Source organism: Mustelus asterias, chromosome 7, assembly GCF_964213995.1.
Source record: "Mustelus asterias chromosome 7, sMusAst1.hap1.1, whole genome shotgun sequence".
NCBI classification, from domain to species: Eukaryota; Metazoa; Chordata; class Chondrichthyes; order Carcharhiniformes; family Triakidae; genus Mustelus; species Mustelus asterias.
Window position 1 is genome coordinate 12,253,531 of NC_135807.1, and position 26,389 is coordinate 12,279,919.

Consider the following 26,389-nt stretch of genomic DNA (forward strand, 5'->3'; position numbering starts at 1 on the left):
CCAGCATACCCTTCGGACTGTGGGAGGAAACTGGGGCACCCGGAGGAAACCCACACAGACACGGGGAGAACATGCAGACTCCACACAGACAGTGACCCAAGGTGGGAATTGAACCTGGGTCCCTGGCACTGTGAGGCAGCAGTGCTAACCACTGTGCCACCGTGTCACCCCAGAGTACATTTTAAATGTAATGAGGGCATCTACCTTTCAGACAATGGGATCCAGACCTCCATCACTCTCTACATAAAATAAATTATTCTTAATTCCCTTCGACAATTACTTGCAATCTATACCCAACGGTTATTGACCTCTCTGCTAATTTAAGTCCTTCCTATTCTTTTTAAAGTTAAAGTTTATTTATTAGTCACAAGTAAGGCTTACATCAACACTGCAATGAAGTTACTGTGAAGTTCCCCTAGTCGCCACACTCCGGTACCTGTTCGGGTCAATGTACTCAACCAAAATGTCTTTCAGGCTGTGGGAGGAAACCGGAGCACCCGGAGGAAACCCACGTAGACACTGGGAGAACGTGCAGAATCCGCACAGACAGTGACCCGAGCTGGGAATCGAACCCAGGTCCCTGGCACTGTGAGGCAGCTGTGCTAACCACTGTGCCACTGTGTCTCTATGCCCCTCATAATTTTATACACTTCAGCCTTCCTGGTCCCACAGTAAGCACTCATAATTTATCCAATCTTTCCTCACATCTAAAAATCCTGACAACGCCCTCTTGAATCTTGGCTGCACACTCGCTGACATCCTTCCTGTAAAGTTGTGGCCAGTTCTCCAGCTGCAGTCTAACTATCGAGGCGGAGCCTCAGAGTAAAGGGACGACCCTTTAGAGCCGAGATGAGGAGGAATTTCTTCACCCAGAGGGTGGTGAATCTATGGAAATCATTGCCACAGAAGTCTGCGGAGGCCAGGTCATTGAGTGTATTTAAGAGGGAGATAGGTAGATTCTTGATTGGTAAGGGGACCAAAGGTCATGGGGAAAAGGCAGGAGAATGGGGTTGAGAAACTTATTAGCCATGATCGAATGGCGGAGCAGATTCGATGGGCTGAATGGTCTAATTCTGCTCCTGTATCTTTTGATCTTATGGTTTCACACAGTTTGAGCATGACTTTACATAATCTTACATTCTGTGCTAATCAAGGAATGTAACCCATAAATCTCCTTAAGCACCTTATCTAGCTGTCCTGTTATCTCCAGGGATCTGCGGATATCCACGCAGTTGCTTTACATTTATTCTGCCTTCCCTTGCCTTGTTTGTCCTCCCTCACACTTCTCCAATTCAATGTGTTGCTTTTCTGTCCACCTGATGATTCGATTCATATCTCCGCGCGGTCTACAGTTTTGTTCCACATTATCAACCACACAGCCAGATTCTCCATCATCTGCAAACTTCTTACTTCTATCCCTTACCTAGAAGTCAAAGTCACTGATACATACCATGAAACACAAAGGGTAAAGGACCGAACTGTACAGAACACAACTGGAAACAGCTTTCCAGTCACAACAGCATCCATCGACCAGATCGCTATGCATCCTGCCATTGAGTCAGTGTTGGATCCAACCTATCACTTCTCCTAGACCTAGAACATAGACCATAGAACAGTACAGCACAGAACAGGCCCTTCGGCCCACGATGTTGTGCCGAGCTTTATCTGAAACCAAGATCAAGCTATCCCACTCCCTATCATCCTGGTGTGCTCCATGTGCCTATCCAATAACCGCTTAAATGTTCCTAAAGTGTCTGACTCCACTATCACTGCAGGCAGTCCATTCCACACCCCAACCACTCTCTGCGTAAAGAACCTACCTCTGATATCCTTCCTATATCTCCCACCACGAACCCTATAGTTATGCCCCCTTGTAATAGCTCCATCCACCCGAGGAAATAGTCTTTGAACGTTCACTCTATCTATCCCCTTCATCATTTTATAAACCTCTATTAAGTCTCCCCTCAGCCTCCTCCGCTCCAGAGAGAACAGCCCTAGCTCCCTCAACCTTTCCTCATAAGACCTACCCTCCAAACCAGGCAGCATCCTGGTAAATCTCCTCTGCACTCTTTCCAGCACTTCCACATCCTTCTTATAGTGAGGTGACCAGAACTGCACACAATATTCCAAATGTGGTCTCACCAAGGTCCTGTACAGTTGCAACTCTCATGGGCTTTTACCTTTCTAAGCAGTTGGTAATGTGGGACAGGGCGGCCCGGGAGCACAGCTGCCTCACAGGGACCCGGGATCGATTCCCGGCTTGGGTCACTGTCTGTGTCTACACGTTCTCCCTGTGTCTGCGTGGGTTTCCTCCGGGTGCCCTGGTTTCCACCCACAGTCCAAAGACGTGCTGGTTAGGTGCATTGGCTATGCTAAATTCTCCCTTAGTGTACCCGAACAGGCACCGGAGTGTGGCGACTCGGGGATTTTCACAGTAACTTCATTGCAGTGTTAATGTAAGCCGACTTGTGACGCTAATAAGTAAACTTAAAGAAAAAAACTTAAACTTGTGAAAACCCTTGCTAAAATCCATGTAGACTGCATTAGCCACACTCCCCGTTGATGTGGAAGATTGCCCAGGGTCTGACTGAATAGTGAAGTGAGCTCAAGGCGCCCTATGGCCTCTTCCTGCTTCTGTTCCTTAGGTTCTTAGGTTACTCAGTGGACAGATCTCCAGAACTGATTAGCAAGGGAACATGTTGCTAATTGGGACAGAATGGTAACCTTCAGGCTTCCAGTCAGATTGTTTGGCATCTGGAGCAAAGTTTGAAGGATGACAGCTGGAGTGTGACATCTGGCGTGTAATAGACACAAGCTACATGGGATGAGATGGGCCTCCGTCACGCTGCTGCTTGTGGTTAGTGAATGGATGCATTATGTTCTCACAGCGGTGGGGGGGGGGGAGAGTTCCTGTGCAAAGTCTTTTCTTTCACCCCGAAGCATGGAATGACGGAATGATGCAGCACAGAAGGAGACCATTCGGCCCAGCTTGTCCCTCCTAGCTCTTTGAAAGAGCGATTCAATTAGTCCAACTGCATCTTTTTAATCCTCCACTGTTTCTCTCCCTCTAAGTCGTTAGTTACGTTGTAATTTTATTTTGATATTAAGTTTGAAGCAGAAAAGTTTTTGTGCCTCTGTAATTCATAGTCACCAAGGCAAGGGTGTTATTTTTACTATTTCCCTTGTAAAGTCGAGGTGCGGTTTGCATTTGAGAACGTGAATGGGCAGGGAACGGGCCATCATTCAAAGAGAGACAAGAAAGCTGGCATCAGGGGATGAGGGCAAAAGGTGGGCAACGGGGTTACATCTCGAGTGGTTAGACCAGGCGTCAGATGAATATTGCATCTTTTTTAATCCAGCTTGAGGATGGAAAAAGAGTTCAAATCAAAGCAAAATGGGATGTTGGATGATATAGTTATATTATTTGGGGAGATGATGGCCTCGTGTTATTATCACTAGATTATTAATCCAGAAACTCAACTAATGGGGACCAGGGCTTGAATCCCGCCACGGCAGATGGTGGAATTTGAATTCAATAAAAATATCTGGAATTAGAATCTGCTGATGATTGTGAAACCATTGTCGATTGTTGGAAAAATCCATCTGGTTCACTAATGTCCTTTAGGGAAGGAAATCTGCCATCCTTACCTGGTCTGGCCGACATTGTGCCTGGCGAGGCGGTGGCACAGTGATTAGCACTGCTGCCTCACAGCACGAGGGACCCGGGTTCGATTCCCGGCTTGGGTCACTGTCTGCGAGGAGTTTGCACGTTCCTCCTGTGTCTGTGTGGGTTTCCTCCGGGTACTCCAGTTTCCTCCCACAGTCTGAAAGATGTGCTGGTTAGGGTGCATTGGCCGTGCTAAATTCTCCCTCAGTGTACCCGAACAGGCGCCGGAGTGTGGCGACTAGGGGATTTTCACAGTTACTTCATTGCAGTGTTAATGTAAGCCTACTTGTGACACTAATAAATAAACTTTACTTTTCACATGTGACTCCAGAGCCACAGCAATGTGGTTGACCCTCAACTGCCCTCCAAGGGTAACTAGGGATGGGCAATAAATGCTGGCCCAGCCAGCGACGCCCATGTCCCACGAATGAATAAAACAAATTGAATGATCCAGTGCAAAGGAAGGCCAATTGGTCCATCATGCCTGCGTCAGCTCTCGAAAAAAAGCTACCCTGTTAGTCGCTCTTTCCGCAAAGCTCTGAAAATCATTTCTCCGTCACGTATTTATTTCTTTCCATTCTTTTTAACTTTAGCACGTGAGGGCTGGCTGAGGCATTTTTGTTTTTGTTTTTCTTTACGGAGAAGGCCCCAAGAAAAATTATTTTCTTTTTACGCAGTAGGGTTTCATAGCATCATAGAATCCCTATAGTGCAGAAAGAGGCCCATCGAGTCCACAGCGACCACAATCCCACTCAGGCCCTGTTCCCGTAACCCCACTTATTTATCCTGCTAATCCCCCCGGCACTGAGGGGCAATTTAATGGCCAATCAACCTAACCTCCATATCTTTGGACTGTGGGAGGAAACCGGAAGAAACCCACGCAGACACGGGGAGAAAGTGCACACTCCGCACAGACAGTGACCCGAGGCTGGAATCGAACCCGGGTCCCTGGTGCTGTGAGGCAGCAGTGTTAACCACTGTGTCACTGTTTCAGGCATGAAGTCACATTGTTTCTTGAGCTAGCCAGTTGGAAGAATTGAAATAAAACAGGAATTAGTGCTACAGACTTCAGATGTAATAATCTTTCAGGGCAGGCAGTGGAGATTGGAGCCTTTGGACTGATGGTAAATGGAAATTTAGTGAGGATACAGTACCCCACAAGGCTGTGTTCTCAGACCTCTACTATACTCCTTATACACCTATGACTGTGCGGCCAAATTCCCCTCCAACTCGATTTTCAAGTTTGACGCCACCGTAGTAGGTTGGATCTCAAGCAATGACGAGACAGAGTCAGGAATGAGATGGAGAATCTGGTGAACTGGTGCGGCAACAATAATCTCTCCCTCAATGACAACAAAACGAAGGAGATTGTCATCGACTTCAGGAAGCGTAAAGGAGAACATGCCCCTGTCTACATCAACGGGGGCGAAGTAGAAAGGGTCGAGAGACCCTTCATGTTTTTTGGTGTCCAGATCACCAACAACCTGTCTTGGTCCCCCCATGCCGACACTATAGTTAAGAAAGCCCACCATCGCCTCTACTTTCCCAGAAGACTAAGGAAATTTGGCATGTCAGCTACGACTCTCATCAACTTTTACAGATGCGCCATAGAAAGCATTCTTTCTGGTTGTATCACAGCTTGGTCTGGCTCCTGCTCTGCCTAAGGCGGCAAGGAACAACAAAAGGTCGTGAATGTAGCCCAATCCATCACACAAACCAGCCTCCCATCCATTGACTCTGCCTACACTTCCCACTGCCTCGGCAAAGCAGCCAGCATAATTAAGGACCCCATGCACCCCAGACATTCTCTCTTCCACCTTCTTCCGTTGGGAAAAAGATACAAAAGTCTGAGGTCAGATACCAACCGACTCAAGAGCAGCTTCTTCCCTGCTGCTGTCAGACTTTTGAATGGACTTACCTCGCATTAAGTTGACTTATCTCTGCACCCTAGCTATGATTGTAACACTACATTCTGCACTCTCTCGTTTCCTTCTCTATGAACGGTATGCTTTGTCTGTATAGCACGCAAGAAACAATACTTTTCACTGTAGGTTAATACATGTGACAATAATAAATCAAATCAAATCGAAGTACTGTGTGCAGTTCCAGTCACCACATTATAGGAAGGACGTGAATGCACTGGAGGGGATGCAGAGGAGATTTACCAAGATGTTGCCTGGGATGGAACATTGAAGTTATGAAGAGAGGTTAGATAGGCTTGGGTTGTTTTCGATGGAGCAGAGAAGACTGAGGGGCAACCTGATCGAGGTGAACAAGATTATGAGGGACATAAACAGAGTGGATAGGGAGCAGCTGTTCTCCTTAGTTGAAGGGTCAGTCACGAGGGGACATAGGTTCCATCTGAGGGGCAGGAGGTTTAGGGGGGATGTGAGGAAAAACCTTTTTACCCAGTGGATGGCGGTCTGGAATGCCCTGCGTGGAAGTTTAGCTTATTTATTTATTGTCATGGGTAGGCTGATGTTAACACTGCAATGCAGTTACTGTGAAAATCCCCTAATCGCCACACTCCAGCGCCTGTTCGGGTACACTGAGGGAAAATTTAGCGCGGCCAATGCACCTAACCAGCACGTCTTTTGGACTGTGGGAGGAAACCAGAGCACCTGGAGTAAACTCACGCAGACACGGGGAGAATATGCAGACTCCACACAGACAATGACCCAAGACAGGAATCGAACCCGGGTCCCTGGTGCTGTGAGGCAGCAGTGCCAACCATTGTGTCACCGTGTAGGGAAGGGTGGTAGAGGTGAGTTGCCTCACATCCTTTAAAAAGTACCTGGATGAGCACTTGGCACATCATAACATTCAGGGCTATGGGCCAAGTGTTGGTAAATGGGATTAGGTGGGAGTTCAGATGTTTCCCAGGTGTCGGTGCAGACTCGATGGGCCGAACGGCCTCTTCGGCACTGTATGGTTCTATGGTTCTCTATGATTCACTATGATTCTACAATTATAGTTACCCTCTTAAGTTGCAGGCTGGAAGTTGCTGTTAGTTTTTCTTTTCAGAGCTGTATGTGGTAACTGGGTCAGGATTGTCAAAGGGAATGGATGTGTGAAAGGAGACAGATGGAATGGAGAACGAAATAACAGGTTCACTGGTATAACAGACAGTGACCCAGACCGAGAATTGAACCTGGGTCCGTGGCGCAGTGAGGCAGCAGCGCTAACCCACTGTGCCATGATGCGGGGATCGGGATGTTGAATTTGATGATCAGCCATGATCAAGATGAATGGTGGAGAAGGCTCGAAGGGCCGAATGGACTTTTCCTGCTTTCTATATTTCTGTTATCGAACCTGCCTCCACCACACTCTCAGGCAGTGAATTCCAGGCCCTAACCACTTGCCGCATCATTCGATTCCTTTCTCCCTTGTGTGTTTATCCAGCCTCCCCTTAAATCTATCTGCACTATTTGCCTCAGCCACTCCATGTGGGAGCACCTTCTCTCGGTCAAGACGTTTCTCCTGAATTCCCCACTGGATGTACCAGTACGCGCTAACAATAAAGCAAAAGGGCTCAGAAATCGATGAGAAAAACATTTGGAATTGTTACTGGTTCCGTCACACTGAACACAGAAAAACACGGCAGAGTAGACGTGAGCATTCCAGATCAAACAAGATACTGCAGTTGAAGATGTCGGGGCAAAATAGATATTGTCAGTGATTGTCACCTGTCTTGGGCTCGACGGAGAAATATGGCTGTCCTTGGAGGATGCTGTACACCACTCTGGCACTGCTTCCATAAGTCGGATCATCAGCATCAGTCGCTGTCACCTGTATCACTGACGTTCCTGCATAGAAACATAGCGCATCACTCGTTAAATTGAGAACATCAGCGGACCACCGCCAAATTGACAACAGTGTGCAAATCAACCACAAATTACATCAGAAGCTGTAGCTTTATTTCCATAGTCCTTCCACGGGGAAGGCGGCACAGTGGCACAGCGGATAGCACTGCTGCTTAACAGCGCCAGGGACCCGGGTTCGATTGTGGCCTCGGGTCACTGTCTGTGTGAAGTTTGCACATTCTCCCCGTGTCTGTGTGGGTTTCCTCCGGGTGCTCTGGTTTCCTCCCACAGTCCGGAAGACGTGCTGATTCAGTGCATTGGGCATGCTAAATTCTCCCTCAGTGTACCTGAACAGGCTCTGCTCTGTCCTGCTCTCCTGCTCTGCCCCAAGACTTCAAGGAACTACAAAAGGTCGTGAATGTAGCCCAATCCATCACGCAAACCAGCCTCCCATCCATTGACTCTGTCTACACTTCCCGCTGCCTCGGCAAAGCAGCCAGCATAATTAAGGATCCCCACGCACCCCGGACATTCTCTCTTCCACCTTCTTCCTTCGGGAAAAAGACACAGAAGTCTGAGGTCACGTACCAACCGACTCAAGAACAGCTTCTTCCCTGCTGCTGTCAGACTTTTGAATGGACTTACCTCGCATTAAGCTGATCTTTCTCTACACCCTAGCTATGACTGTGACACTACATTCTGCACTCTCTCGTTTCCTTCTCTATGAACGGTATGCTTTGTCTGTATAGCACGGAAGAAATCACTGTATATTAATACATAAATCAGATCAAATCAAATCAGGCACCAGAGTGTGGCGACTCAGGGATTTTCACAGTAACTTCATTGCAGTGTTAATGTAAGCCTACTTGTGACTAATAAATAAACTTTTACTTTACTTAATGGCCTGCTTCGCAATTGTTTGTTTAAACCGATATTCCAAATGTCGTGGATCTTCAAATATTCCTTTTCTGCATTGTTAAGGGAAAACGTGCATTTCCATAAGCATGGTGGCACAGTGGTTAACCTCACAACTTCAGGGACCCGGGTTCGATTGTGGCCTCGGGTGACTGTCTTTGAGGAGTTTGCACATTCTCCCCGTGTCTGCGTGGGTTTTCTCCGGATGCTCCAGTTATCTCCCACGCTCCCAAGATGTGCAGGTTAAGTGGGTTCACAAGAATGATCCCAGGAATGAAGGGTTTGTCATATGAGGAGCGGTTGAGCAGTCTGCGTCTATACTCAATGGTGTTTAGAAGGATGTGGGGGGATCTAGTTGAAAGTTACAGAATATTGAGAAGCCTAATAGAGTGGACATGGCGAGAATGTTTCCACTCGTGGGAGAGACTAGAACTCGAGGGCACAACTTCAGAGTGAAGGGAAGCTCCTCTAAAACTGAAGAGGAATTTCTTCAGCCAGAGGGTGGTGAATCTGTGGAACTCATTGCCACAGAGGGCTGTGGAAGCCAGGCCACTGAGTGTCTTTAAGACAGAAATAGATAGGTTCTTGATCAATAAGGGTTATGGGGAGATGGCAGGTTTTGGCCTCAACTACATTCTGGGGGAGTGAATTCCACGCATTCACCACCCTCTGGGTGAAGTAATTTCTCCTCACCTCAGTTCTAAAACTATGACCCCAAGTTCTGGACTTGCCCACCATTGGCAACATTCTTTCTGAATCTACCCTGTTAGAATTTTATAAGTTTGTATGAGATCCCCTCTCACTCTTCTAAACTCTAATGAATACAATCCTAACTGACTTAGTCTCTGCTCATATGGCAGACCTGCCATCCCAGGAATCAGCCTGGCAAACCTTCGCTGTACTCCCTCTATAGCAAGGACAGAGTGGCCAAGAAGGCACATGGTATGCTTGCCTTCATCGATCGGGGCATAGAATATAAAAATTGGCAAGTCATGTATTGCAGCTGTATTGAACATTATTTAGGCCACATTTGGAATACTGGGTACAGTCCTGGTCGCCACACTAACAGAAGGATTTATTTTATTCATTCAGGGGACATGGGTGCCACTGGCTGGGCCAGCATTTATTGCCCATCCCTTGTTGCCCTTGGAGGGCAGTTGAGAGTCAATCACATTGCTATGGCTTTGGAGTCACAAATAGGCCAGACCAGGTAAGGACGGCAGATTTAGTTCCCTAAAGGGCACTCATGAACCAGATGGGTTTTCCAACAATCGACAATGGTTTCACAGTCATTCGTAGATTCTTAATTTCAGATATTTTTTATTGAATTCAAATTCTACCACCCGCCATGACGAGATTCGAACCCGGGTCCCCAGAACATTAGCTGAGTTTCTAGATTAACAGCCTAGCGAGAATACGACTGGGCCATTGCCTCCCCACTACTGTGGAGGCTTTGGGGAGGATACAGAAAAGATTCACTAGGATGTTGTCTAGTTTGGAGGGTATTAGCTATGAGGAGAGATTGGACAAACTTGGCTTGTTTCCACTCGAACGTCAGAGGCTTAAGGGACGACCTGATACAAGTTTACAAAATTCTGAGAGGCACGGGGGATAGAATGGATAGTCAGAGACTTTTTCCCAGGGTGGGAATGTCAATTACTAAGGGACATAGGTTTATGTAAAAGTTTGAAGGAGATGTGTGGGGCAAGTTTTTTACACAGAGGGTGGTAAGTGCCTGGAATGCGCTGCCAGAGGAGGTGCGAGAAGCAGACAAAATGGAGAAGGAAAGATAAAATGTTGAAAACATTTATTCCAGATTTAATAAAATAATAATTAGTTCGAGCAGTTTAACAATATTTTATTAAACTTATCAATTATTTATATCACTGATATTAGTGTTCTTCAATGACTATTAATCATGTGAAAGTGAGAAAGAAACAACCATTAATATTTATGCATTGCAAATGGAACATTAGTGGGTGTTTTATCAGTTGTAATTTTGAATGTACAATAATAATGTCAAGCATTCTCTGAATCAATGATATTCCTGTTGGGGCAGACTCTGCAATTTTGTGCCACTCTTTATTTTTCACTACGTTGCAAGATTTAATTGTAAAGAGTTGGATTGTATGAATAAATAGCAACAAAGTCGTTGAATGCTGAGTATTTACCATGACTATTGTGAGGGTAAGTTTGTTTCATTGTGGTACAAGACCAGAGACCAACCCAACAAATGAATGATGGACAGGGCATGGTGGATTTTGGAACAGCAACCAATTGATATTTTCTGTGCCGCAATCCACCAATTCCAGAAAGTATTGGACCAATCCCAAACGAGTCATTTTAAACTTTGGGCGGGATTTTTCGGCCGCACTCGCCCCGAATCTGGAAAATCCCGCCCGATATCAACGGACCTTTCCATGATCTGCCCCTCATCCGCCACGATTCCCTTGGCAGGCAGAACAGGTAAATTCACCCCTTTATCTTTCTCTTTCCAGGAGATATCTATTCACTTGCCCATCACAGATTATCTCCTCAACGTAGCAAACGTTATTCTTCAACTACACAAAATCCGATTTTTTAATATTCGTTCATGGGATAAACATAAGACCATAAAAACTAGGAGCAGGAATAGGCCATCTGGCCTCTCGAGCCTGCTCCGCCAATCAATAATATCAGGGCTGATTTTTTCGTGGACTCAGCTCCACTTACCCACCCACTCACCATAACCCTTAATTCCTTTACTGTTCAAAAATCCATTTATCTTTGCCTTAAAAATATTCAACGAGGCAGCACGAGCTGGGTCAGCATTTATTGTCCATTCCTGAGGGCAGTTAAGAGTCAATCACATTGCTGTGGCTCTGGAGACACAGGTAGGCCAGATCCAGATAAGGACAATAGATTTCCTTCCCTCAAGGACATCAGTGAACCAAATGGTTTTTTAGGACAATCAACAATGGTTTTAAAATCATCTTTTAATTCCAGGTTTTTACTGAATTCAAATTTCACCACCTGCCGTAGTTGGATTTGTACCTGCATCTCCAGAACATTACCCTGGGTCTCTGGAATATTAATCCAGTGAGGGGCATAGGTCAGCTAGATAGTCAACATCTTTTCCCAAAGCTGGGGGAGTCTAACACTAGAGGGCATGGATTTAAGGTGAGAGGGGAGAGGTCCAAAAGGGTCCATAGGGGCAATTTTTTCACACAGAGGGTGGTGAGTGTCTGGAACAAGTTGCCAGAGGTAGTAGTAGAGGTGGGAACAATTTTGTCTTTTAAAAAGCAGTTCGACAGTTACATGGATAAGATGGGTATAGAGGGATATGGGCCAACGAGGGCAATTGGGATTATCTTAGTGGTATAAAAAAGAGCGACATGGACAAGTTGGGCCAAAGGGCCTGTTTCCATGCTGTAAACCTATGACTATGACAACACCACAGTGCAACTGCCTCCCCTTGCTAAGAGTCGTGTGAGCAGTTGTGGGCACTATACTTTGGGAAGGGTACTTGGAGACAGTAGATTCAGCAGAACTACACCCAGGGCTGGACTTCAGGCCCCCAGACCAGGGCCGATTACGACAGCGAGATACGTACATTATGAGGGTTGGCAAGCCCTCCCCATCTTTCTGCCCAACATTCAGATGTGCCCCCATAACCTGGCAGGTGGACGGGCACCAAAATGAGCTGCCCGCCCACCAATTAAGAAGGGGTGCAGATGAGATTTACCAGGATGCTGTCAATTGAGCTTGTTGCCAAGCCAATTGACTGGAATAACACGCTGCCTATGGTTGGTGTGGTCAGGTGGGCAGGCCAGTTTTTGAAAATAAAGTTGTTTAAAAGGCAGGAGAAAGGTAGGGTAGGTTCTTTGGGGGTGCACTGTGTATATTGGAGGCAGCTTCCTCCCCCACTGCCCCCCCCCCCCCGCCCCTTTCTTCTTCCCTGTCTGGTATCGAAAAGCTATAACCACCCCCTCAACAGCTCTTCCCCCCCCTCTCCCTGTCCATTTCCCCTTCCCGAGACACCCTAATCCCTCTCCATCCAGAACCACCCCCCAAACCCCCACTCTGACTTAACCCACTCCAGGATCCATGTCCACTTCATCCCAGATCTCCATACAGTCCCACTCCTCAGATCTGGCATTGCTGGGATTGTTGCTGGAGCAGCCAGCTAATGGGATTGTCCAATGAAGGGCGGTAGGCCCACTCTCTGCCTGTTTAGCCTGACATCGGGTATGTTCTCCCTGCAGTCAGGGTTCCTTCATGAGCATTGACTGACAGCCTGGGACAAGGGTGTGAACAATACAGAAAACCCACTCCTAGGCCCCCAAGGGTTAAATCATTACAAGGAGAGGTTACAAAATCTGAGGTTGTATTTCCTCAAATTTAGAAGGACTGGGGTGATTTTGACAGAGGTTCTGAAGGTATTGAGGGGAAATAATGACATCGGATGAGAGAAACTGGGTCCACAGGCTGAGGACTCCAGGGTGTGCCTAAAAATTAGAGCCAGACTTTTCTGGAATCAAATGAGGAGACAATTCTTTGTGCAAAAGTTAGGAAATCACTGAGAACAATGGTAATCGGTAATGGATCAATTATTAATCTGAAAGATGAAAATTATAGATTTATATAGAAACGTGGAAGATAGGACCAGGAAGAGGCCATTTGGCCCTTCGAGCCTGCTCCACCATTCATCACGATCATGGCTGATCATCCAACTCAATAGCCTAATCCTGATTTCTCCCCATAACCTTTGATCCCATTCGCTGCAGGTGCTATATCCAACCGCCTCTTGAATACATTCAATGTTTTGTCATCAACTACTTCCTGTGATAACGAATTCCACAGGCTCACCACTCTTTGGGTGAATAAATGTCTCCTCATCCCCGCCCTAAATGGTCTACCCCGAATCGTCAGACTGTGACCGATGGTTCTGGACACCCCCACCATCGGGAACATCCTCCCTGCATCTACCCTGTCGAGTCCAGTTCGAATTTTGTAAGTCTCTATGAGATCTCCCCACCCCCTCCCCCGCAACATTCATCTGAACTCCAGCAAAAACAATCCTAACCTAGTCAATCTCTCCTCATACATCAGTCCCGCCATCCCCGGAATCAGCCTGGTAAACCTTCGCTGCACTCCCTCGAGAGCAAGAACATCCTTCCTCAGAAAAGGAGACCAAAACTGCACACAATACTTATTTCTGTTTACCAAGCTCATAAAATTGTTGAATCCCCACAGTGCAGAAGGAGGCCATTCAGCCTATTGAGCCTACCCCGACAAACAAAGAAACATAGAAACTAGAGGCAGGAGTAGACCATTCGGCCCACCGAACCTGCACTGATAACAATCCCACTCAGGCCCTATCCTCATAACCCCATGTATTTACTCTGTTAATCCCTCTGACACTGAGAGAGAATTTAGCAAGGCCAATCAACCTAACCCGCGCATCTTTGGACTGTTGGAGGAAACCAGAGCACCGGAGTACAATGTTGGTAAATGTGAGGTCATCCATTTTGGTAGGAATAACAGCAAAATGCACTGTTATTTAAATGGTAAAAAATTGCAGCATGCTGCTGTGCAGAGGGACCTGGGTTTCCTTGTGCAAGAATCACAAGGAGTTGATTTGCAGGTGCAGCAGGTAATTAAGAAGGCAAATGGAATTTTGTCCTTCATTGCGAGAGGGACGGAGTTTAAAAACAGCGAGGTTATGTTGCAGCTGTATAAGGTGCTGGTGAGGCCACACCTGGAGTGCTGTGTACAGTTTTGGACCCCTTACTTGAGAAAGGATATACTGGCACTGGAGGGGGTGCAGAGGAGATTCACTCGGTTGATTCCGGAGTTGAGAGGGTTGGCTTATGAGGAGAGACTGAGTAGACTGGGGCTATACTCATTGGAATTCAGAAGAATGAGGGAAGATCTTATAGAAACATATAAAGTTATGAAGGGAATAGATAAGATAGAAGCTGGGAAGTTGTTTCCACTGGCGGGTGAAACTAGAACTAGGGGTCAAGGCCTCAAAATAAGGGGAAACAGATTTAGGACTGAGTTGAGGAGGAACTTCTTCACACAAAGGGTTGTGATTCTGTGGAATTCCCTGCCCAGTGAAGCAGTTGAGGCTACCTCATTGAATGTTTTTAAGGCAGGGATAGATAAATTTTTGAACAGTAAAAGAATTAAGGGTTATGTTGAGTGGGCGGGTAAGTGGAGCTGAGTCCATGAAAAGACCAGCCATGATCTTATTGAATGGCAGAGCAAGCTCGAGGGGCCAGATGGCCTACTCCTGCTTTTAGTTCTTATGTTCACCCGGAGGAAACCCACCCAGACACAGGGAGAATGTGCAAACTCCGCACAGACAGTGACCCAAGCTGGGAATTGAATCCGGGTCCCTGGTGCTGTAAGGCAGCAATGCTAACCACTGTTATATCGCCTATAATAGCCTATTCTTGTTGCTATGTTCACAAAGTATTGTTGACAACTCTAGTTGATGAGGAAATTGCAGATGCCACATAGAATGGCCCAATGTCGGAACCGACACGCGTAACTATCATCGACGCAGTTGGAAGAAAGCCAGGCATAACAAGCTGATATTAGAAACCATGATAAGCTTACCTACGGGAGACATTTCTGGGATACTGGTAACGTATGGACCATCCAGAAACCTCGGCTCATTGTCATTGATGTCTTGTATCTTCACAATAAACTCAGACAGGGGCTCGACGGGCTTGTTTGTTAACCGGTCGACAGCTTGCGCGCGTAGTGCGTAGTACGCCTGTTCCTCGCGGTCCAGCCTTTTGGTGGCGTGGATATCCCCCGTGCTCTCATCAATAGTGAAGATAGATCCTGCCCCTTCTCCGGACAGGATGTACTTGACAGAACCGTCTCCCCGATCAACGTCCGAGTGAAGCTGGCAGCAAATAAGAGAAAGATTAGATCCGGTCAGTTTACAAGTCAGTCTGCAATTATGATGCAAAGGTACTCTCACACTGAGGGCCCTGACACGTTTCCAGATCTCTTGGGTAATGTCAATCATGTGATCAGCAGATACGCTCCATGTCTTCCAGTGGAAGCAACTGAGCATGGTGTGCTTTATAGAAAGACTTTGGCCAGAATTCTCCGACCTCGCCCGCGGCTGGGATTCTCCAGTCCCGCTGCAGCGAATGGAGTTTTGGCTGAGCGCCAAATTCTCTGTTCTCGCTGGCAGTGGTAGTGGGACATACAAGGCCAGAGAATTCTGACCTTGAAGGGAGAGCCTGCATTTATGTAGCCCCTTTGTATGACCTCAGATCATAGAATCAGGCAATCATAGAATCTACAGCACTGAGACAGACCTTCGGCCCAACTGGTCAATGCTGACCAAAATGCCCCTCTAAGCTCACCCCATTTGATAGAAACATGGAATCTACGGCACAGAAAACATCTCAAAGCATTTTACAGCCAATGAAGCATTTAATGAGATGGAATCGCTGTTGTCATGCAGAAAAAAAGTCTCAGCCAATGTACAATCAGCGAGCGAGATTCCCTGGCCTCCCAGCCATAGCGGCAGGATTCTCCAGTCCCGCCGCTGTCAATGGGAATTCCCATTGACGTCACCCAACACCGGCGGGGAACCTGCGGGCAGGGGTGAGCTGCCGGCAGGACTGGAGAATCCAGCTGGCATGAATGGCTAGAAAATTCCGGCCCATATCTCCAAACCCCGCTATCCCCACAATCGGCAATGCAATAATCAGAGAATTTTACAGCACAGAAGGAGGCCATTTGGCCCATTGTGTCCACACCCAGCCAGTGCCATTCTCCAGTCCTACTCTCTGCAGGCCTCTAAATTCATCACTTTCAAATATGTATCCAGCTCTCTTCTGAAACTTCCTAAGGAGTCTGCCTCCATCACCCTCCCAGGCAGCGCACTCCAGACCGTCACCACCCTCTGGGTAAAAAAGATTTTCCTCACATCCTCTCTAAACCTCCTGCTCCTCAGCTTGAACCTATGTCCCCTCGTGACTGACCTTTCAACTAAGGGGAACAGCTGTTCCCTTTCCATCCTGTCCATGCCCGTCATAATCTTGAACACCTCGATCAGGTTGCCCCTCAGTCTTCTCTGCTCCAATGAAAACAACCCAAACCTATCCAACCTCTCTTCATAACTTAAATGTTCCATCCCAGACAGCATCCTGGTGAACCTCCTCTGCACCCCCTCTCGTGCAATCACATCCTTCCTATAATGTGGCGACCAGAACTGCACACAGTGCTCCAGCTGTGGTCTCACCAAAGTTCTATACAACTCCAACATGACTTCCCTGCTTTTGTAATCTATGCCTCGATTGATAAATGCAAGTGTCCCATATGCCTTTTCACCACCCTCCTAACATGCCCTTCCGCTTTCAGAGATCTGTGGACAAACACACCAAGGCCCCTTTGTTCCACAGAACTTCCTAGTTCATAAGTTCACAAAGTCATAAGATATAGGAGCAGAATTAGGCCACTCGGCCCATCGAGTCCGCTTCGCCATTCGATCATGGCTGATATGCTCCCCGTCCCCATTTTCCTGCCTTCTCCCCATAACCCTTCACCCCATTACCAATTAAAAATCTGTCTAACTCCTCCTTAAATTTACTCACTGCCCGAGTATCCACCACACTTTGGGGGAGCGAATTCCACAGATTCACATCCTTTTGGGAGAATATAGAATCATAGAACCTCTACAGTGCAGAAGGAGGCCATTCAGCCCATCTAGTCTGCACCAACTCATCCAACCCAGGCCCTATCCCCGTAACCCCACATATTTACCCCACTAATCCACCCCCCTACACAGATTGAGACACTAAGGGGCAATTTAGCATGATCAATCTACCTAACTTGGACATCCTTGGACACTAAGGGACAATTTAGCATGACCAACCAACCTATCCTGCACATCCTTGGACACTAAGAGACAATTTAGCATGGCCAAACTACCTAACCTGCACATCTTTGGACACTAAGGGATAAGTTAGCATGGCCAATTCTCCGAACATGCACATCTTTAGACACTAAGGAATAATTTAGAATGGTAATCCCCCTAACCTACACATCTTTAGGCACTAAGGGGCAATTAAGCATGGCCAATCCACCCAACCTGCACACCTATGGAGTGTGGGAGGAAACCAGAGCACCCGGAGGAAACCCACACAGACATGGGGAGAACATGCAAACTCCACGCAGTCACCCAAAGCCAGAGTTGAACCCGGGTCCCTGGCGCCATGAGGTAGCAATGTTAACCACTGTGCCACCGTGCCACTCAATCTGTGGAGGCTGTGACTGACCCATTGACACACCCTGTCAGATTTGTACCCCTCAGTGTCTCACCATCTTGCTCTATCCAAGAGCCCAAGAAACTACAAAAGATTGTGAACGAAGCCCAGTTCATCACTCAAACCATCCTCCCATCCATTGACTCTGTCTACACTTCCCCCTGCCTCAGAAAAGCAGCCAGCATAATTAAGGACTCCATGCACCCCAGACATTCTCTCTTCCACCTTCTTCTGTCAGGAAAAAGATACAAAAGTCTGAGGTCACGTACTAACCGACTCAAGAACAGCTTCTTCCCTGCTGCTGTCAGACTTTTGAATGGACCTACCTCGCATTAACTTGATTTTTCTCTATACCCTAGCTATGACTGTAACAATACATTCTGCACTCTCTCGTTTCCTTCTCAATGAACGGTATGCTTTGTCTGTATAGCGCACAAGAAACAATACTTTTCACTGTATACTAATCATAGAAACCCTACAGTGTAGAAAGAGGCCATTCGGCCCATCGAGTCTACAGCGACCACAATCCCACCCAGGCCCTACCCCCATATCCCTACATATTTACCCGCTAATCCCTCTAACCTACGCATCTCAAGACACTAAGGGGCAATTTTAGCACAGCCAATCAACCTAACCCGCACATCTTTGGACTGTGGGAGGAAACCGGAGCACCCGGAGGAAACCCACGCAGACACGAGGAGAATGTGCAAACTCCACACAGACAGTGACCCAAGCCGGGAATCGAACCCAGGTCCCTGGAGCTGTGAAGCAGCAGTGCTAACCAAGAAATCAAATCAAATCAAATCCTTGGTCTATCAGAAACCCTCTCGAATAATTGTTGCCGGCCTACCAATTTCTCCACGGTGGGATCTTTTCATTTTAACTATCCGCTTTAACATGTTGAGCTGCTCTCTCCCTGTGGTGAAATAATCGCCCTCGGCCGAGGGTGCTGACAACTGTGATAAAATAAAGGAATCGCGCAATTGCAGCACTTTAACATCGCAAAGAATATTGTGCTGTTTCATTAAGAACCCTCACACGTCTGGAAATAAAAAGCGACGTGGCGAGGTTTCAAACGGCCTGTGGGACGAGCGCTAAACATTCCAGCCCCACAGTATCACTTTTATCCCATCACCTCCCCCACCCGATACCAACCGTGAAACCTCATTTAGCGACCGACCTGTCTGACGACTGTCACAAGTCGGCTGCAGCCCCACTTGCAAATCTGGATCAATATTTAATTATAGAGTGCAGCGATCGCAAGATGAGAAGTCAATTTAGTCTGATCAGAGTAGCGAGTGGGACCACCCACAATGGAATTCCAGCTGTAAACTGACATTCATATTCTTCCCCGGGGGCAACTTTCCTAACACGGGTTGCTAGGGGATAAACTATTAATCTCTCCGGTGGAGTGAAGGCCGGGAGGGGCGGAGGGGGTTGGGGGGGGGGGGGGGTGGTGGGGGAACGGGGATCTGCAGGCAAATCCAATCCACTTGATGCTGACATGTTGTACTGAGCAGCGTTAAGTGGGTAGGTCATGGAGAAAGTCCGAGGCGAAGGGTTTTTAAAGTTTTGCAGTTGAAGGTTTATTTATTAGTGTCACAAGTAGGCTTATGTTAACACTGCAGTAAGGTTCATGGTTGGCACGGTGACACAGTGGTTGGCACAGCTGCCTCACAGCGCCAGGGACCCAGGTTCGATTCCCGGCTTGGATCACTGTCTGCGTGGAGTTTGAACATTCTCCCCGTGTCCGCGTGGGTTTCCTCCGGGTGCTCTAGTTTCCTCCCACGCTCGAAAGGTGGAGTGTGAGCACTATACAGACAAAGTATACTGTTCATAGAGAAGGAAAGGAGAGAGTGCAGAATGTAGTGTTACAGACATAGCTAGGGTGCAGAGAAACATCAGCTTAATATAAGGTCGGTCCATTCAAAAGTCTGATGGCAGCAGGGAAGAAGCTGTTCTTGAGTCAGGTTAAGTGGATTGGCCATGCAAAATTGCCCCTTACTGTCAGGGTAAATGCAGGATAAATACATGGGAAGGGTAAAATGTGGGCAGGGTAAATATGCGGGGTTATGGGTGTAGGGCCTGGGTAAGATTGTTGTCGGTGCAGGCTCAATGGGGGCTGAATGGCCTCCTTCTGCATTGTAGGGATTCTATGATCTATATCCTATGATTTGATAAGTTACTGTGAAAATCCCCTAGTCGCCACACTCTGGTGCCTGTTTGGATACACTGAGGGAGAATCTACCCTGGCCAATCCACCTAACCCACACTTCTTTGGATTGTGGGAGGAAACTGGAGCACCCGGAGGAAACCCACGCAGACATGGGGAGAACATGCAGAATCCACACACAGACAGTGATCCAGGCCGGGAATCGAACCTGGGTCCCTGGCGCTGTGAGGCAGCAGTGCTAATCACTGTGCCGCCCACAAGACAGCAACTGCCTGCGTTGAACAAATCGATATGAGAGAGAATTGATCGTCGCACAGCAGCAGGGGATTAGGGATTCTTTGTTTTATTTAAAGGGATGTGGGCGTTGCTGGCTCGGCCAGCATTTGCCCTCGAGATGGTGATGGTGAGCTGCCTTCTTGAACCGCTGTAGTCCACGTGATGTAGGTACACCCACAGTGCTGTTAGAGAGAAATTTCCAAGATTTTGACCCAGTGCAGGAACAGCGATGTGTTTACAAGTCAGGATGGTGAGTGAGAGGAACCTCCAGGTGGTGGTGTTCCCATGTATCTGCTGCCCTTGTCCTTCTAGGCGGCAGAGGTCACAGGTTTGGAATGTTTGTCAAAGGAGCCTTGACATCTTGCTGCAGTGCAGTTGTAAAACACACAAGCTGCTGCCACGAAGAACGTGCTGCTGAGGAACCAGGTGCAGCTTCCTGTAAAAATAATGGCCCTCTTTCATACTCTGTGGCTCACAGCCGCGGTACAGGAGAGGAGGACAGGCGTAGCCCAAAGCTCAGACTGCCACTGATGACTGTTGATGCATCTCCCATTTACAAATCAGCCTTGTTAAATACCTGATGGGAATTATTTTGGGGAACAGACCATGGGATTGGGATGAATTAGATACTTTGATATGACTTGATTTGATTTGATTTATTATTGTCACATGTATTAACATACAATGAAAAGTATTGTTTCCTGCGCGCTGTACAGACAAAGCATACTGTTCGCAGAGAAGGAAACAAGACTGCAGAATGTAGTGTTACAGTCATAGCTAGGGTGTAGAGAAAGATCAACTTGATGCAAGTAGGTCCATTCAAAAGTCTGATGGCAGCAGGGAAGAAGCTGTTCTTGAGTCGGTTGGTACGTGACCTCAGACTTTTGTATCCTTTTCCCGACGGAAGAAGGTGGAAGAGAGAATGTCCGGGGTGCGTGGGGTCCTTAATTATGCTGGCGGTTTTTCTGAGGCTGTGGGAAGCGTAGACAGAGTCAATGGATGGGAGGCTGGTTTGAGTGATGGATTGGGCTACATTCATGACCTTTTGTAGTTTCTTGCGGTCTTGGGTAGAGCAGGAGCCATACCCAGCTGTGATACAACCAGAAAGAATCCTTTCTATGGTGCATCTGTAAAAGTTGGTGAGAGTCGTAGCTGACATGCCAAATTTCCTTCATCTTCTGAGAAAGGAGAGGCATTGGTGGGCTTTCTTAACTATAGTGTCGGCATGGGGGGACCAGGACAGGTTGTTGGTGATCTGGACACCTAAAAACATGAAGCTCTTGACCATTTCTACTTCGTCTTCATTAATGTAGTCTCACAACACCAGGTTAAAGTCCAACAGGTTTATTTGGTAGCAAATACCATAAGCTTTCAGAGCACAGCTCCTTCGTCAGATGGAGTGGATATCTGTTCTCAAACAGTGCAAACAGACACAGAAATCAAATTACAGAATACTGATTAGAATGTAAATCTCTACAGCCAGCCAGGTCTTAAATGTACAGACAATGTGGGTGAAGGGAGCATTCAACACAGGTTAAAGAGATGTGTATTGTCTCCAGACAGAACAGCTAGTGAAATTCTGCAAGTCCAGGAGGCAAGCTGTGGGGGTTACTGATAATGTGACATAAATCCAACATCCCGGTTTAGGCCGTCCTCATGTGTGCGGAACTTGGCTATCAGTTTCTGCTCAGCGACTCTGCACTGTCGTGTGTCGTGAAGGCCGCCTTGGAGAACGCTTACCTGAAGATCCAAGGCTGAATGCCCGTGACTGCTGCACTGTTTGAGAACAGATACCCACTCCATCTGGCGAAGGAGCTGTGCTCCGAAAGCTTATGGTATTTGCTACCAAATAAACCTGTTGGACTTTAACCTGGTGTTGTGAGACTTCTTACTGTGCTTACCCCAGTCCAACGCCGGCATCTCCACTTCATTAATGTAGACAGGGGCATGTTCTCCTTTATGCTTCGATGACTACCTCCTTTGTTTTTCCAAAGTTCTTCCAAAGGCAACAGGTACTGGAACAACTAGGCTAAAGGGTATGGCAAGCTCTGGAATGGCCGAACTTCTCATTCAGGATTATTGCCAGAATATTGTCAGGGGCCATAGTCTTTGCAGTATCCAAGTACCTTCAGCTGTTTTTTGATACCGGGTGGAGTGAATCGAATTGACTGAAGACTGACATCTGTGGTAACATGGACCTCCAGAGGAGGTCGCGTTGGATTATCCACTCAGCACTTCTGGCTGAAAACTGTTGCGAATGCTTCAGCATGTCTTGTATTTTGAATCCCAAGACCTTAGTAACCTGATGGAGGGCAGCTAATCAGAGCCTTGGGGGTGGACAGGACATGTCAGGACCTCACAGTTGGCTAGAGATGTAAATAGAGCCATGGGAGAAGTCCACCTGCTCTTCCTGAGCTGATGCAAATAAATCTTTTTTTTAATTCATTTGTCGGACATGGGTGTCGCTGGCTGGCCAGCATTTATTGCCCATCCCTAGTTGCCCCTTGAGAAGGTGGTGGTGAGCTGCCTCCTTGAATCGCTGCAGTCCATGTGCTGTGGGTTGACCCACAATGCCGTTAGGGAGGGAATTCCAGGATTTTGACCCAGCGACTGCGAAGGAACGACGATATATTTCCAAGTTAGGACAGTGAGTGGCTTGGAGGGAACTTGCATGTGGTGGTGCTCCCATGTATCTGCTGCCCTTGTCCTTCTAGATGGAAGTGGCCGTGGGTTTGGAAAGTGTTGTCTCAGGATCTTTGGTGAATTACTGCAGTGCATCTTGTAGATAGTTCACACTGCTGCTACTGAGTGTCGGTGGTGGAGGGAGTGGATGTTTGTAGATGTGGTGCCAATCAAGCGGGCTGCTTTGTCCTGGATGGTGTCAAGCTGCTTGAGTGTTGTTGGAGCTGCACCCATCCAGGCAAGTGGGGAGTATTCCATCACACTCCTGACTTGGGCCTTGTAGATGGTGGATAGGCTCTGGGGAGTCAGGAGGTGAGTTACTCACCGCAGTATTCCTAGCCTCTGACCTGCTCTTGTAGCCACTGTGTTTATGTGGTGAGTTCAGTTGAGTTTCTGGTCAATGGTCACCCCAAGGATGTTGATAGTGGGGGATTCAGTGATGGTTACACCATTGAATGTTAAGGGGCGGTGGTTAGAGTGTCTCCTACTGGTGACAATTGGGGGAGTTTCTCTGGCCTCCCCGTGACATGTTCCCCATGGTGAGAGGCAGCATGCCATTCACTGGAGCGGGATCATCTGGTCCCGCCACTGTCAATGGGATTGACTGCACCCCACGCTGCCGGAAACCCGTGACGGGGGAATGCCATCAGTGGGACTGGAAGATGCCACCAGCATGAACAGCCGGAGAATTCCGGCCAATACCTTTGGCAGGTTTTTCAGTAGCTTCCAATAATCACTGTTCAGGTCACCCAATGTCAATACAACAATCGGCGTTTATACACTGTCCTTACTGTAATTAAAATGATCAAGCTTCATAGCAGCATTAACAACCAAATCTGACACCGAGAGGCCAAAAGATGTTTTAAATCTCGAAATGTACCAGCGTTGGAAAGTTAGTTGAAGAATTGGGTTTTGAGCAGTGACTAGAAACCCTACAGCGCAGAAGGAGGCCATTCGGCCCATCGAGAGAGAGATAGAGAAGCAGAGAGGTACATGGTGGAGAAGCTGAAGTTCCCTCTCCCCCCTCCCACTCTGTCCCCCTGACTCTTTAGCCAGGGTACTGGGCTAACTCAGCCCTATATCTTGGGAGCTTCCGCTTGATGGTAAGAATCATACGAGCTCGGAGCAGGGAACTCGGGCCTCCTCCGCCATTCAGTACGATTGTAGCTGATCTCATCTCGGCCTCAACTCCACTTTCCTGCCCGCTCCCCATAGCCCTTCAACCCCATTATTAATTAAAACTTCGTCCACCTCTTCCTTAAACTGACTCAAAGTCCCGGCATCCACCGCACCCTGGGTAGTGAATTCTACAGACGCATGACCCTTTAAGAGAAGTAACTTACCTCATCGCTGCTTTAAACCTGCCACCCCTTTTCCGAGAACTATGACCGCTTGTTCTGGATTGCCCGACAAGAGGAATCATCCTCTCCATGTCTACTTTCTCAATTCCCGTAATCATCTTGTACACCTCAGTTAGATCTCCTCTCATTCTTCTAAACCCCAGGGAGTAAAGGCCTAAGCTGCCCAATCTCTATTTGTAAGACAAACCCCTCATCAGAATCACAGAATCACAGAACACCACAGTGCAGAAGAGGCCCTTCAGCCCATCGAGTCTGCACCGACGCATGAAGTGCCCTGAGCTGCCCATCTAATCCAACTTGCCAGCACTTGGCCCATAGCCTTGAATGTTATGATGTGCCAAGTACTCATCCAGGTACTTTTTAAAGGATGTGAGGCATCCCGCTTCCACCACCCTCCCAGGCAGCGCATTCAGGGCCGTCACCATCCTCTGGGTAAGAAAAGTGTTTCTTCAAATCCCTCCTAACCTTCCCACCCCTCACTTTTAACTTGTGTCCCCTCGTAACTGATCCTTCAACTCAGGGGAACAGCTGCTCCCTATCCACCGTGTCTATACCCCTCATAATCATGAACACCTCAATCAGGTCACCCCTCAGTCCTCTCTGCTCCACTGAAAACAACCCAAGCCTACCCAACCTGTCTTCATGACTTAAATGTTCCATCCCAGGCAGCATCCTGGTAAATCTCCACATAGGCTCATCACGTTATAGAGGTTTACAGCATTGAAACAGGCCCTTCGGCCCAACTTGTCCATTCTGCTCTTTTTTTTAACGACTAAGCAAGTCCCAGTTGCCCACATTTGGCCCATATCCCTCGATAGCCATCTTACTCATGTAACTGTCTAAACGCTTTATAAAGGACAAAATTGTACGCACCTCTACTACTACCTCTAGCAGCTTGTTCCAGATACTCACCACCCTCTGTGTGAAAAGATTGCCCCTCTGCACACTTTTGTATCTTTCCCCTCTCACCTTAAACCTATGCCCTCTAGTTTTAGACTCCCCTACCTTTGGGAAAAGATATTGACTAGCTGATCTGTGCCCCTCATTATTTTATAGACCTCTACAAGGTCACCCCTGAGCCTCCTACACTTCAGATAAAAAAGTCCCAGTCTATCCAGCCTCTCCTTATAACTCAAACCATCAAGTCCTGGCGGCATCCGAGTAAATTTTTTCTGCACTCTTCCTAGTTTAATATCACTTCTATAATAGGGTGACCAGAATTGCACACAGTATTCCAAGAGTGGCCGTACCAATGTCTTGTACAACTTCAACAAGACGTCCCAACTCCTGTATTCAATGTTCTGACCGATGAAACCAAGCATGCCGAATGCCTTCTTCACCACCCTGTCCGCCTGTGACTCCACTTTCAATGAGCTATGAACATGTACCCTTAGATTTCTTTGTTCTATAACTCTCCCCGAAGCCCTACCATTAACTGAGTAATGATGTGAAGTTGCAGTCACTAACTGTCCTGGCTGGAGACAATTCACACCTCTTTAACCTGTGCTTAACCCTCTCTCCACTTGCATTGTCTGCACCTGTAAAGACTTGATTATCTGTTCAGACTCGCATTCCAACCATTATCTTGTAATTGATTTTGTGTCTATATCTGCCCTGTTTGTGAACCCAACTCTTCACTCACCTGATGAAGGGCTAGCGCTCCGAAAGCACGTGCTACCAAATAAACCTGTTGGACTTTAACCTGGTGTTGTGAAACTACTTACTGTGTATTAACTGAGTAAGTCCTGCACTGATTCGATCGACCAAAATGCATCACCTCGCATTTATCTAAATTAAACTCCATCTGCCATTCGTCAGCCCACTGGCCCAATTGATCAAGATCCCGTTGTAATCTGAGATAACCGGATCTCTGGGATCAATCTAGTGAACCTCCTCTGAACCACTTCCAATGCAACTACATCCCTCCTCAAGTAAGGGGACCAAAACTGTACACAATACTCCAATTGCAATCTCACTAATGCTTTGTACAGTAGCAGCAACACTTAATTACTTTTATATTCTATTCCTTTAGCAATAAATGCCAATATTCTATTTGCCTCCCTCATCACCTGCTGTACCTGCATACTAGTTTTCTGTGTTTCACACATGAGGACACCCAGATCCCTCTGCACTCCAAAGATTCTCTCCGATAGATAACAGTTTGCCTTCGCATTTATCTGACGAAAATAGACAACTTCACACTTACCCACGTTAAACTCCATCTGCCAAAT

The 26,389-nt window shown here is 47.3% G+C and overlaps 1 protein-coding gene across 1 annotated transcript in view; it reads right to left on the reverse strand.

Annotated features, from left to right (window-relative positions):
- cdh7a (cadherin 7a) overlaps positions 1-26,389 on the reverse strand; it is a 166,819-nt gene that overhangs the window by 124,335 nt on the left and 16,095 nt on the right. The window contains exons 2-3 of the mRNA XM_078215669.1: positions 14,992-15,286; positions 7,354-7,473 (exon numbers count right to left, since the gene is read on the reverse strand). Coding sequence (XP_078071795.1) covers positions 7,354-7,473; positions 14,992-15,286 — 415 coding nt within the window. The remainder of the gene's footprint in view (positions 1-7,353; positions 7,474-14,991; positions 15,287-26,389) is intronic.